A 14,192-nucleotide genomic window follows, 5' to 3' on the forward strand; every position below is an offset into this window, starting at 1 on the left:
ATATCACTAGGCCGGTATGAGGCTGTACAGGGGCCCTAGAGGCAAAGGGACAATGGTGTAGGCCACTCGGTCAGCCTGACAGCAAAGGTCCCGAAGCACACGTTACAATCGCCCAAACTATTGCTTTATCGAAGCAGTTCATTGATTATTTTCACAACACCATTTTATTGAAATTGAATAAGCTAGATTTTTTTTTTTTTTCAAAGGGGGTGGGGAAAGATAAGCGGACGACAAAATGGAGACTGCAGCAGGTTAGACGCCTTCATTCCCCACAGAATGCACAATAACACATTCTGTATACCCCACGATTGAGAAACTCAATAATACTCATAACTGTGTCAGGGCAGCTTAATCCCCCTGATTTCTGCCCAAAAGCCCCGCAAAGTGTCGCCTCAAACCCCCTACAAGCTGACACTTGCCTCCCCTTCCCGCCCAGACGCGCTTCCTCCCACCCCTCCTGCTAAGACGGTTGACGTCATCTCCCCGTTGCCGAGGAAACGATGAGGTCACCCCGCTTCTCCCCTCCCTCCAGTGAAGCCGCCAGTGCTTGTTGTACTGTCAGGAGTTTAGAACTGAAGGAGAAAGGTGGAGGGGAGGGGCTTGGAGGCGGGGCTTGAAGGAAGCGGAAGTGGCGGCTGGAACGGAAGTGGAACGGCCAGTGAATCTGCAGGAGAGGAGGAGAACGGTGAGGGAAGCTGAGCTAGCCCGGGTCGAATTACTGAATCTATTGGCAGGTCGCGGATTTTTGAGGTACGTGCGATGGCAGAGAGCGTAGTGCATTCGTGTGGGAGATGGCGGCCATTCTATAGCCGCCTATGGGGTCGCTCCTTACAAGGGCGGGGATCTGTGCGCGGCCTGGATCCCTTTCCCCAGCGCCTGGGGCTCAACATCCGCTCGCTTTCCCCATTGGGGCCCCCTTAGTACCCCACACCCTCCGATGCGCAGGGTAACCTCGCCCGATCCGTAGGCCTCTTTCCGACCCTGTCAGCCGTATTATCCCCAGCCCTGCCCTTACACAGCTCCCAGCATTTCCCGTTACATGCTTTCCCTGTTAAATGGAAAATACGTATATAATTAATAGACTTTTTTTCTTTGTTATGGAAAACCTATAACCGCACATTATTGATTATTTTTTTTTTACCCCTTAATGTCATTCGTTGCCGGTGCCCCAAAGCTTTTTGTAGGCAATATCTCATTTAACCTATAGACGTCATTGAAACAGCGACACCTAGTGGCCAGATGCTTGTATAGTGTCACAAAGCAATACCGCAATACTGAAAAAGCACCAAGATAGTCCCCTGTAATTCGCTGCAGAAGAGTGTATACAGCCAGCACACACCTTATATACAATAGGTTTCATATACATATACAATGTGTTTCATAATATCAATCAGGAAGTGATCTCTTTATTTCTGCAGCAGCAGGAAGTGGCAAATCAGGGAAACAAATGCTCCATTTGGGGATATCTACAATTATACAGGATCAGCAACTCTATGGGGTGTTTATTTGTAGCCTTTCCAAGCCCTGATCTATATGCAGGCCTATTTATCATTATCTACACTTTCTAGGCAGCCTGAGGGCTACAGTTCACATACACTAGATCCCAATTACTGAATCCGGTAGCTAAATTGTCATGCAAACCAAGAATGTCATCTATAGTTGTACATTACATTAACATTTATTTATAAAGCGCCAACATATTCCGCAGCGCTGTACAATAAGTGGGTTACATACATTGGACATACAGAGTAACATATAAAGCAATCAATAACTGATACAAGAGGTGAAGAGAGCCCTGCCCAAAAGAGCTTACAATCTACAAGATAGCACTGCAACTAGCAACATCCTTGTACAGGTATGGGATCCCTTATCCGGAAACCCATTATCCAGAAAGTTCCGAATTACATAAATGCCATCTCCCATAGACTTCATTATAAGCAAATAATGTAATAATAAAACAGTACCTGTACTTGATCCCAACTAAGATATAATTACCCCTTATTGGGGCAGAACAGCCCTATTGGGTTTATTTAATGGTTAAATGATTCCCTTTTCTCTGTAATAATAAAACAGTACCTGTACTTGATCCCAACTAAGATATAATTACCCCTTATTGGGGGCAGAACAGCCCTATTGGGTTTATTTAATGGTTAAATGATTCCCTTTTCTCTGTAATAATAAAACAGTACCTGTACTTGATCCCAACTAAGATATAATTACCCCTTATTGGGGGCAGAACAGCCCTATTGGGTTTATTTCATGGTTAAATGATTCCCTTTTCTCTGTAATAATAAAACAGTACCTGTACTTGATCCCAACTAAGATATAATTACCCCTTATTGGGGGCAGAACAGCCCTATTGGGTTTATTTAATGGTTAAATGATTCCCTTTTCTCTGTAATAATAAAACAGTACCTGTACTTGATCCCAACTAAGATATAATTACCCCTTATTGGGGCAGAACAGCACTATTGGGTTTATTTCATGGTTAAATGATTCCCTTTTCTCTGTAATAATAAAACAGCACCTGTACTTGATCCCAACTAAGATATAATTAATTCTTTCTGGAGGCAAAACAAACCCATTGGGTTTATCCAATATTTAAATGATTTAACTTAAATTGTGGAGATCCAAATTACAGAATGATCCCTTATCCGGAAAACCCCAGGTCCTAAGCATTCTGGATAACAGGTCCCATACCTGTATAACAAAGGGTTGCTGTGGGCCCTTGGGCTTATCATTCAGCCACTAGAAGGTAGTTGGTATTTCCTAAATAAAGTTGGCACTTATCTGGCTTTGCAGATAATGGATCTTTCCATTATTTGGGTCACCATACCTTGAGGCCTGCTAAAAAATAGTTTAACCATTAAATAAACCCAGTAGAATTTTAGCTTAGTTCCCATCAAGTACACAGTACTATTTAATACAGAAGAAAGGGATCTCGGTAAAATACATTTGAATTATTTACTTATAATGTGCTCTATGGGAGATGCTCTTCCTGTAATTCGTAGGTTTTTGGATAACGGGTTTTGGGTTAAAGGGATCCTATACCTGTTCCAATTTATCCATCTAGAGATATGAGTATATGCCCATATAGTGAGATGATATACAGCCATATAGGAAAAGGTCTGCCAATCTATACACACATTTCCTGATCTCCCATGTAGCCCCTAAGCCGCGCTTAATCAATACATTTCTTGGCTCCTTATTCAGCTGATGGTCAGTATTGATCCCTGACAAGCTGCCTTTAATCCTGCTATGACTCCCATCCATATTTCATGTGTACAGCTCTTAAAAAATCAGAAGTCTATCTCAAAAGTCTATCAAACAAAGGCATGCTTGGCTATATGAATAATTAATAATGGCACGTTTAGAGTGAGAATATAAACGTTCTGCCCAGTGTGCCTTGCCATGATTAAGCAGTTTGGTTCTGGAGTGCTGCATTGCATTCTATGTACCAGCAGAGTTTATGCCAACAAAACATTTTTTTTTTTAAATTCTTCTAACGTTTTAATTGCTTTTTTCTTTTACTCAGGATTAGCACTGTGGTTGCATATTTGCTCTGCATACCCTTCTCATTAGAAAATGTGCTTAGCTTGTTTGTACGGATCCTTTGTGCCGGGTTGTCTATAGCCTCCTTGCACCAAGAAGCTCGGCTGTTAATTGCATACATGACATTGTAGAAAATCCTTTCACAGCCAATATTGCTAATTACCTTTGATCCGAGCCTCCAGTTCCGAGGCAGGCCAGTGGGTGGCAGTGTGCTGCATGTGTGTGACACAAGAATGCCTCTGCTTATCTGATTTTCTACAAAGTTGTCAGTGTAGGGGCCTTTTTCTCATGAACACACCATAACTAATATGCATTCAGTATAGCCATGGCCCTTTAAAGTTGATTTTCATATACCCTTCATTTAGAACCTTTTGAACTAAAATACAGCATTTGTTAAAATACTTGACCTTTTCTTTTTCAAATAGTTTATTAAACATAATTTTAATTTGGCAAGATTTCCAAACAAGCTAATCTTTACCTGATTCGGGGAGCAATGGAAGACCCATCAGGACGCCCCACTTCCCAATCACTTTTATGGCAGTTACTGCAAACTCACAATATTTGCCGGTTTGGCCTGCGGGCAGATTAGTTGGATAAACACATTTTCACATGCCCTTTAGTCCTGCAAGTTCTTAAATGTGGGACTGGACCACTAGTGGGGATCCAAAGAAGTGGATGCAGGGGGCATCCAGTATCTGGAAACCCATTATCCAGAAAGCTCTGAAGTACAGGAATGCCATCTCCCATAGACTCTGTGTTAACCAAATAATTTACATTTTTAAAAATGATTTCCTTTTTTTGTGTAATAATAAAATAAAGTACAGGTATAGGATCCTTTATCTGGAAACCCATTATCAGTAAGTTCCCAATTACGGAAAGGCCATCTCCCATAGACTCCATTATAAGCAAATAATTCTAATTTTTATAAATGATTTCCCTTTTCTCTGTAATAATAAAACAGTACCTGTACTTGATCCCAACTAAGATATAATTACCCCTTATTGGGGCAGAACAGCCCTATTGGGTTTATTTAATGGTTAAATGATTCCCTTTTCTCTGTAATAATAAAACAGTACCTGTACTTGATCCCAACTAAGATATAATTACCCCTTATTGGGGTAGACCTGCCCTATTGGGTTTAATTAATGGTTAAATGATTCCCTTTTCTCTGTAAGGGTTGGCACACGCGGCGGCGCGATTTCCCGAAATCGCCGAAAAAGACTCGTAAGGCTTTTTCGGCGATTTGCGCGAAATCGTTCCACCGCGTGTGCCATCCCGCCGGCGACTTACATTTTTGCCGGTGGGAAGGCAACTCGGGGAGATTAGTCGCCCGCGACCAGGGAGTTTTGTCGCGGGCGACTAATCTCCCCTTGTGCCAGAGCCCTAATAATAAAACAGTACCTGTACTTGATCCCAACTAAGAAATAATTACCCCTTATTGGGGCAGAACAGTCCTATTGGGTTTATTTAATGGTTAAATGATTCCCTTTTCTCTGTAATAATAAAACAGTACCTGTACTTGATCCCAACTAAGATATAATTACCCCTTATTGGGGGCAGAACAGTCCTATTGGGTTTATTTAATGGTTAAATGATTCCCTTTTCTCTGTAATAATAAAACAGTACCTGTACTTGATCCCAACTAAGATATAATTACCCCTTATTGGGGCAGAACAGTCCTATTGGGTTTATTTAATGGTTAAATGATTCCCTTTTCTCTGTAATAATAAAACAGTACCTGTATTTGATCCCAACTAAGATATAATTACCCCTTATTGGAGGCAGAACAATCCTATTGAGTTTATTTCATGTTTAAATGATTTTCTAGTAGACTTAAGGTATGGAGGTTCAAATTGTGTAAAGACCCCTTATTCAGAAAACCTCAGGTCACGAACATTCTGGATAACAGGTCCCATACCTGAAATACCACTGAAGCCCAAGGAAGCTGCTTTTTTTCTAACCTCTTCTTATGAATTCATGATACAAGCCTAAGTGATGTTCTAAGGCAGGGATTTGCTGCTGGAAACCCACAGACCAAATACAGCTTACATTTTATGACCCCAGCCTAATTTTGATACAATCTAGCCTGCAAATGTATTGTCCATCAAATAACCTGCTCCATGGAGAAAGTTAGGCATCACTAATCAAGCATTTATTAAGATGTAAGGGCTATGGCTCATGGGGCAGTGGAGGTTAAAATACCCCTCTCCGCCTAGAAACTGCTTCCCATAGAGAGCTATAAGAAACACACTAGTTAAAGCCCATTTAATGATGGGAAGGCAGAAACAGGTCTTTGGATTGCCACTGTTTTCTAAATGCTGGCAGCAGCAGTCAAAATGTCACCTATGCCACAAGCCCTGCCCCATGGATGTATTGGCAGACCCAGAATGGCAAGTGGCTGGCCATTAGCCAAGCAAACAAATTGAATTTAATATGAATGCTTGACCAATACCCACTGGCCTCAATCAGCATGTTGTGTCTGCCCTAGGTCTTTCTTTAATTCTCAAAGAGCATTGGAGTGTATTTCTTAGACATTACTTGACTTTGTCCACCAAAAAATGTTGGAGCATCAACTTATGATTGGTCAAAATGCATGCTTTTGGAATAAACATGGATTTTCTCTCACTTCCAAAGCAAAGCATGATTTGTTCTTCTTTATTCCCTCTAATTGGGTCATGAAAGGGGGTGCATGACCAGTTCCTCCATATGCATAGTACAGGTATGGGATCCCTTATCCGGAAACCCATTATCCAGAAAGCTCCGAATTACGGAACGGCCATCTCCCATAGACTCCATTATAAGCAAATAATTCTAATTTTTAAAAATAATTCCCTTTTTCTCTTTAATAATAAAACAGTACCTGTACTTGATCCCAACTAAGATATAATTACCCCTTATTGGGGGCAGAACAGCCCTATTGGGTTTATTTAATGGTTATATGATTCCCTTTTCTCTGTAATAATAAAACGGTACCTGTACTTGATCCCAACTAAGATATAAATAATCCTTATTGGATGCAAAACAATCCTATTGGGTTTAATTAATGTTTTATTGATTTTTTAGTAGACTTAAGGTATGGAGATCCAGATTACGGAAAGACCCCTTTTCCGGAATACCCTTGGTGTCGAGCATTCTGGATAACAGGTCCTATACCTGTACCCACACGCATAAAGGTCTCATAATCACTACAAACCCCTCTCTGACTGGGTCTGACCAATTTCTGGTGAAGGAAAAATGTGTATCCAGTTTTTTTAGGAAAACCCCCACAGTTAAATTTAATCTAGTTAGTTTCCTGGAAATAGAGAAGTGATTCCTTTGTGTTTCCATAGGGATACAGTTCAGACTAACTGAAAGCGACTACGCTGCGTTATACTAAAGATGATTACCTAGTGTGATTGAAGCTGCTTGCTGCAGAATTAAATGGCTGTTGCGGTGTTCTGAATAATCAAATCCTAGGTCTAGAGTAGGCCTGCATTGCACTGCATTTGTTATTGATTATATTATGTTTCTCTCAAAGGGATTTTCTGTAAGCTTCAAGTCTAGTTGGATGTTGAGTAACAATTTTTATTTGTACCTTCTCAATAGATCTCACCATGGACAAGAGCGAACTGGTACAGAAGGCTAAACTGTCTGAGCAGGCCGAGCGTTATGACGACATGGCAGCTTCCATGAAGGCTGTGACCGAGCTGGGTGCCGAGTTGTCCAACGAGGAAAGAAACCTGCTATCTGTCGCCTACAAAAACGTTGTTGGCGCCCGACGCTCCTCCTGGCGTGTGATCTCTAGCATTGAGCAGAAGACAGAAGGAAATGATAAGCGGCAGCAGATGGCACGAGAGTACCGTGAGAAAGTGGAGACAGAGTTGCAAGATATCTGCAAGGATGTTCTGGTAATAAATTCTAATAGGCTTTTTTCTTTGCAGGGTATAAGGCAAAGCAGCTAAAGCTTCTTATAGGGCTGCTAAAGCATATATGTTACTTGCATATTGTTCTCCTATAGTCCTGGGTGCAAAGGTTTAATGAGCAACTATAGGTTTTGGTTGCCCTTGGTCAGATGTACCACGGTGCTATTGTACTGACGGCTTCTGTAGATACTTCTATGTATACTTTTTATTGTGAATTATAAGAACAATTGATGAGCTTAATGAATAAAATACGTGTGTCCCTTCTGGTTTATTTGCATGACATAGATCTGATTGTCTTGAGTCCTATCCAGAAACAGAAATTCGCCATTCCCCATACACTCCCCATATTACCTTGTGATGCCCCATGTAAACATGAAAACAGTTACAATTTCATTGGTATATAGCCTACAAATGCTACCCCATATTGCACATACAATACAAATAGCAAACTATAAAAGCCTCTTTAGCAAAAGGTGAAAATCCCCTTTCGCACTGAATGTACTGATTGTCTGCAGTAATCTTCTTGTCCCCCTGCAGGCTTACTGGCATTTATAGGGTTATGTACTATAGACAGCCTGCCTAGCTGAGAAAATGTTCAGGTACCTCCAGTTGCCATGGGTGCAACCAAACCTTATAAAACATGCAAAATATACATGGGTGTTAAAATACAGTTACATTTTATATTTAGATTTTATTCTATTTTCTTAAAAGCAGAAATATACACATATGTACATACATGCTTACAATGGGCTCTTCCGTATGTGTTCTTGTAGGGTCTTCTGGATAAGTACCTTGTACCGAATGCAACCCCACCAGAAAGCAAGGTCTTCTACTTAAAAATGAAAGGGGATTATTACCGATACCTTTCAGAAGTAGCTTCTGGAGACAGTAAGCAAGGTCTGTATAACCAATGAGAAGAATATCTGCAATTTCATTAATGCTGTTTATTTTTATTTGTCTTTTAATTTAGGCCATTTTGTCATTAAAGTAACAGTAACACCAAAAAATGAAAGAGCTTTAAAGTATATAATGCACTGTTGCCCTGCACTGGTAAACTTGTTACTTTTATACACTTTCATTTTTTGGTGTTACTGTTCCTTTAATACTATTGACTGGTTGCTAAGGTAAGTGGGAACCTTGCAACCAGTTAACTGCTGAAATAAAAAATTGCGAAGTTTCAGAACAAAAAACTTAATTCATAAGCTACAATTAATTACAACTAATTTTAATCACTGTGTCGCTCCATCACTGTCTACATCATGCTAAAATTAAGTAAACTATGAGCCTTGGGTCATTTCGTTTTTCAACTGGTATGTTTTAGCTAGCCCAAGAATACTAGTGGGTTTTTTTTTATCACCAGTTCCTATTGATTTAAATGGAATAAAGGCAGAAGTGCTGGCATGAATGCTGCTCAGTTCAAAACAAGCTAAGATCTTTGCTTCCATGCATATCCCGTTCGAGTCATTGCAAACCAAATAAATCACTGGTGCTTTTAAACGGCAGCATGTACTTGGTGAAAAGTGCAAAATGTGTCTTTCTTGGCTTGAAAAAGAGAAATTTAGGTGAGTTTAGCTCAGGCAAGAAGCAGATAACTAAACTATATAAACATAAAAGTGATGAATAATGATAAATTGAAATTGGGCAGCAGTTTGTGGCCATCTTGAAATAAAAATCAATCATCAAAATCAAATAGGGATGATTTTGTGGGTATTGAAGTCTTTGGCCTCTATTGCCTTGATAATACAACAAAGTTTAAACCTCAGGATATTGGGTAATTATTTGTCTGCAATTAGAAATATGATTTTGTCGTGTCAGAATTGCTTTAGGGATCAAATTGCTACAATATATTAAAATGTACAGTATTAATGAGCTGACCATTTTATATTTGTTTCCCATTAGAAACTGTAACCTGCTCTCAACAAGCCTACCAGGAAGCATTTGAAATTAGTAAAAGTGAGATGCAACCAACACATCCTATTCGACTCGGACTGGCTCTAAACTTCTCTGTCTTCTACTATGAAATTCTGAACTCTCCTGAGAAAGCATGCAGTCTAGCAAAATCGGTAAGTTTTTTTTTTTTTTTAAATTCTGTATTTTTGTATGTTGTCTATTTTGTGTGGGACTTTGAGTGCGATTGCAGTCTAATTGATTTAAGTTGGCCGTAGAATCGGCAGTAAAGAAAGTGTCTTTGCCATCTGTGTACAAGTTGAAAGATGGGTTTGTTTCATTGCAGGCATTTGATGAGGCAATAGCTGAACTGGACACGCTGAATGAGGAGTCCTACAAAGACAGCACTCTTATCATGCAGCTACTAAGGGACAATCTTACAGTAAGTTTTCTTTTTAACTAATGTCATCTTCACCTTCATCTTTTTAAAAAAGCAAGTATACTGCATCAGACTGCCCTGTGTCTGAAAGCAGTGTCTTGAACTGCATCACTGCTTCAGAGGGCAACTACATACCATGTAATACTTTCCTCATTGACTATATACACGCTAATGTGATCATTCTGTGCTGCTGTATAGACCAAATGTAAATATCTGGTTAAGTGCAAACTTAGTTGACCAGTTCAGATTAATTGAGTTAGTTGGCAAAATAAGATATGTACAAGAATCCTTTCTTGATAAGACTGTAGTTCCTTCACAGGTTATAGCAAACCAAAATCCTAAGGCCTTTCCTTTCAGTTGTCTGGGGTATTTTGGGAAATTTGGTCATGTACTAAAATGTCTAAATATCACTGCATTGGGGCAATTGGCTGTAGGTCCTCTTTCATCAGTCCCATTCACTCACTGGAAAATGACACTGGTAGATTTCATAAGTTTGGACAGACAGACTGGAAACCAATAGGAAGACAGGATGACCTGTCAAAACTCTTCTGGTGGACAAACCATGCAGCCACCAACAGCAGGTTAACCATGTTAGGCCAACTGAGCCACTTGTGATATGCACAGAAGGTATGGCACCTCACTTCAGCCAAGTCAGCAGCCTATTGGCCTGTATGTATATTATTTGTCTATTGCTGTAGATCAGAGATAATCAACTATTTTTTTTTTTTTTTTTTTAATACTAAGCTACTGAGCCACACTCAGATATAAAAAGTGTTGGTTGGCCACACAAACATGAAAATGTTCTTTGGGGATGCTATATAAGGGCTATGGCTATTTGGGAGCTTCATGTGGGCTGCTGGCTTGCAGGAGGTTCTGCTTGGAGTATTTTTGTCTCTGAGCTTCGAAAACTTGCCTCCAAGCCAGAGATGTAAAAATGGCACCTACTTTGAGGCCACTGGGAGCAACATCAAAGGGGGTGGTGAGCAACGTGTTGCTCCCGAGCCACCGGTTGGGGATCACTGCTGTAGTTTGTCTTTAGCTAGTACATTCCTACTCTTTGTGTGTCCTACACTCTAACGCTGGTTTTTACTTCTGACCAGCAGGAGGCAGGCTGCCAGAAAAGATAATACAGGAACCACACACTGTACATACAGAGCTCACTTGCAGTATTTTTATTTTTGTTCTCAGACTTTTCATATGATTTGCTCTTACACTCATGCTTTTCCTGTTTCTTTGCAGCTATGGACCTCAGAAAACCAAGGCGAAGAGGCTGATAATGCAGAGGCGGACAACTAACAACGGCCACCCATATTTTTTCCTTTTTTTCTGTTCAGTCACTCTGTTTTGTATACACATATATCCCTTTTTGTGCAACAAGTTAAAAGAATAGTACATCGACTTAAACAACCTCAGTAGCAGAACAATATGTGGATTAGGAAACAAGACTGGCGTCTTTACTCAGTGTAGGAGTAATACATTCTCAGTCTAAAAATATGGCATTCTATTTCTTTTTATATAAATATAAATGATTTAAATATGTAATTGTGTCCCTTTTTTTTTTTCTCCCCTCCCTCCCCCCCCCCTTTTTTTTTTAACTGAACACTGTGATTTACGGTTACGGAGTTTTGTTATAATTTCCAATTGGCAATCACTATAACCACATTAGAACCTTTCATTGCCTCGGCAGTAACAACAAAGTCGACGTACAATTCTGTTTTAACTGTTTGACAGAGCGTTTGTGACCATACTGTGACCCTCGGGATGGAATGGGTTCGTACCATAGTGTATTGCAGTTGTTTCAGTGATAGATATGTTTTGATCGACATGGTACATATTGAACCTAGTTTGTAAGCCTGAATATAATCAAGTCGTTTTGGGTTTTTTTATTTTATATATATATAAATATATTATATATATATATTTAGTCACAATTTTTGAAAATCGATGTAATGCTCACTTAGCCACTGTAACTCAGAAAAAAAAAGGTGGAAAAAAAAAAAGAAAAAATTTTTTATTACGCACATCAGGGGCTCAAACAGATTACATACAATATACAGTGTACAATATTATATTGGTAATTATCATTGCTGGTATGTATACAGATGACATTACTGGTTTCTTTGCAAAATATATAAAGATTTGTATGGTCTTCCCATAATATCATTTGTCGTGTAATATCTTAGAAATTAGCCTCCTCTTTATTTTCTACTTTATCTTCCTTTTCTTTTCTTTTCTTTTTTTTTTTTTTTTTGGGCACAGTATTTTAACAGTTTACATTTTTAAGTGATCACACATTGTTCTGCTTGCCTTTACTTACCCTTATTTTTTAACTTAACCATTGCATCACCTAGTTCAGCTGTCCCTTGCCGCACCCAAGATCCTTCCAAATTTTAAAATACTTTTTTTTTTTTAATTTTTAGTTAAGGATTAATATTGGTGATATCAGTAAATCGGTTTACCTTTCCCCTTTCCTCCGGTGACTTTAAGGACATGTATTCCAGTGAAGTACTGTATTTGATTTGTAATCACTGTCCCAGTATCACAGTATCATTCCTCTCAATACATTCCACTTGGCTGTAAAATTTTTCTAGGTGTCTGTCCATCTGTCCGCTTGGAAGCAAAAATTTTCATGCACTGATTTTCAATTCTCTTTAGCCGAACAAAAAAAATAAAATAAACAAAAAAAAACTCCCCCCAAAAAATGTGCATTTAATACTAGCGCTTGATAAATGCAGTAGTGAATGTGGAACTGAGCCTGTCTGTATATCTGGTAGCTCTTTTCGCTTTGTTTTTACTGACCAGTATTCTGCCTAAAGTTTGCTTCTGTGTTGGTTTTATTACCTAGCACACACGTGGTTGTGAAATTTAGTCTAGCAACAAAGAAACAAAATAAATTTTTAAAAACGCAAAAAAAAAAAAACCCCCTGGTTATTGATGTACTCCAATTTGTGTAATGTATTTTGAACAGCTCTAGTTTCACTCTACACGGAATAATCAGGAACATGTAAGAATTCAAGAGCGAAATAAATAAACAATGTTATCATTTGGTCTGGCTTTTTATTCGCCCAAACCACTTTCTCACAAATACTTATGTTTCCAGTGCCGGTTTCGGTCAGTGCTTGGGTCTCTGGCATGGAAGCAATTGTTTAGATGGGGCCGCCATGTTTGCCCTAAGGGTGCAGGCGTACATGGTATACAGTCTGGATCTCCGCCTGAGTGCAGTTACAAGGAGCAGAGATGATTGGTCCAAAAATGCAAGCTTTTCAGGCTGTTTTTCAAGGTGTTTTTTCGGGTTGATCTCCACTCCTTGTAGCTGCACTCGGGCCTGTCAGTGGAGCTACATATAGGATCGTATTCCTCTTCCAAAGTAGACCATACGCCACATGTAACTGTGCCCTAATGAGGTAACTGATGAAAATAATGGGAAGTTCCCTGTCATGGCCAGGGAAAATTGTGCAACAGCTATTGTTTTCTAAAGGAAGCATCTTGGAGACATGAGAACCTAGAAGGATAAATAAAGATATACATACATACAAGGTCATCTCTCCATAGGCTAAGGAATAGGGGGTATTTTGCCCACACCTGCCTTCAGGTGGCAAACATTTGTGGACGAAACTGTCTTATCTGCCTGTCAAATACTATTAGATTATAGCACCGACAATCTGCAGTAGTAGGCTAACTTGCCCTTAAACCACTCTGCTGTCACAGAGTTCCACCTGCCATTTTGCCATGTGTGTTAAACGTTTTGCTTTCAGTGCTCCAGTATTTGAAGTGACTGCATGTAGTGGGGGTGGTAGCATTTTGCCCACCACTGGATAACGATGCACATGTGTCAGGGGCCCAACGTCTACTTGCTGGGATATAAACATAGCCAGGGTGGTTCCTGGGCAAATCCCATTAACAGACCTATTTTACTCTTAATTGGTGCCCATCAGTGTAGTGCTTGGCAGATGGTACCCTACTGATAATTCTGATACAGAATGCACTGTAATGCCATGTAATGGGAATCCTTATTACTGAAATCTATATTATGTATATACAGTATATTTTGTGTTTGCCCCCTATGCCCAGGTAATTGAAAGCAGCCCAGAGCAGCTTTCAATGGATCAGCATTGAATATGAGGGGAGCTACTAAGGGCATTTATGGAGGCAAAGATTTCATTGTGGTGGCCTTATGTTGGTACAAAAGCCTGCAAAACAACATTTCTTGCCTAACCCTACTGAGCTTTTGTTTTATTTGTTATTTTTTTTGTTTTTTTTTTTGAAACATGACCCCCAAAACAAAATATTTTAGCCACTGTCTTCAATCCCCAAAACTGGTAAAAGTTAGAATGCACCGAATCCAGGATCTGGCCAAACCCCAGCTCTTTTTGCAGGATTCTAATGATTTCAAATCCTGACTTTAAAGCTCT

At 39.6% G+C, this 14,192-nt stretch overlaps 1 protein-coding gene across 1 annotated transcript; it reads left to right on the plus strand.

Annotated features, from left to right (window-relative positions):
- The first annotated feature begins 662 nt into the window (after positions 1–662).
- On the plus strand, positions 663–11,780 carry ywhab (tyrosine 3-monooxygenase/tryptophan 5-monooxygenase activation protein beta). The gene is given in 6 exon segments (NM_001011116.1): positions 663–750; positions 7,138–7,439; positions 8,228–8,351; positions 9,354–9,517; positions 9,688–9,783; positions 11,020–11,780. Coding segments are annotated over 5 exon segments (735 nt in total). The 5' UTR covers positions 663–750; positions 7,138–7,145; the 3' UTR covers positions 11,077–11,780.
- The last annotated feature ends 2,412 nt before the right edge of the window (positions 11,781–14,192 follow it).

Source organism: Xenopus tropicalis, chromosome 10 (assembly GCF_000004195.4).
Source record: "Xenopus tropicalis strain Nigerian chromosome 10, UCB_Xtro_10.0, whole genome shotgun sequence".
In the NCBI taxonomy this organism is placed as follows: Eukaryota; Metazoa; Chordata; class Amphibia; order Anura; family Pipidae; genus Xenopus; species Xenopus tropicalis.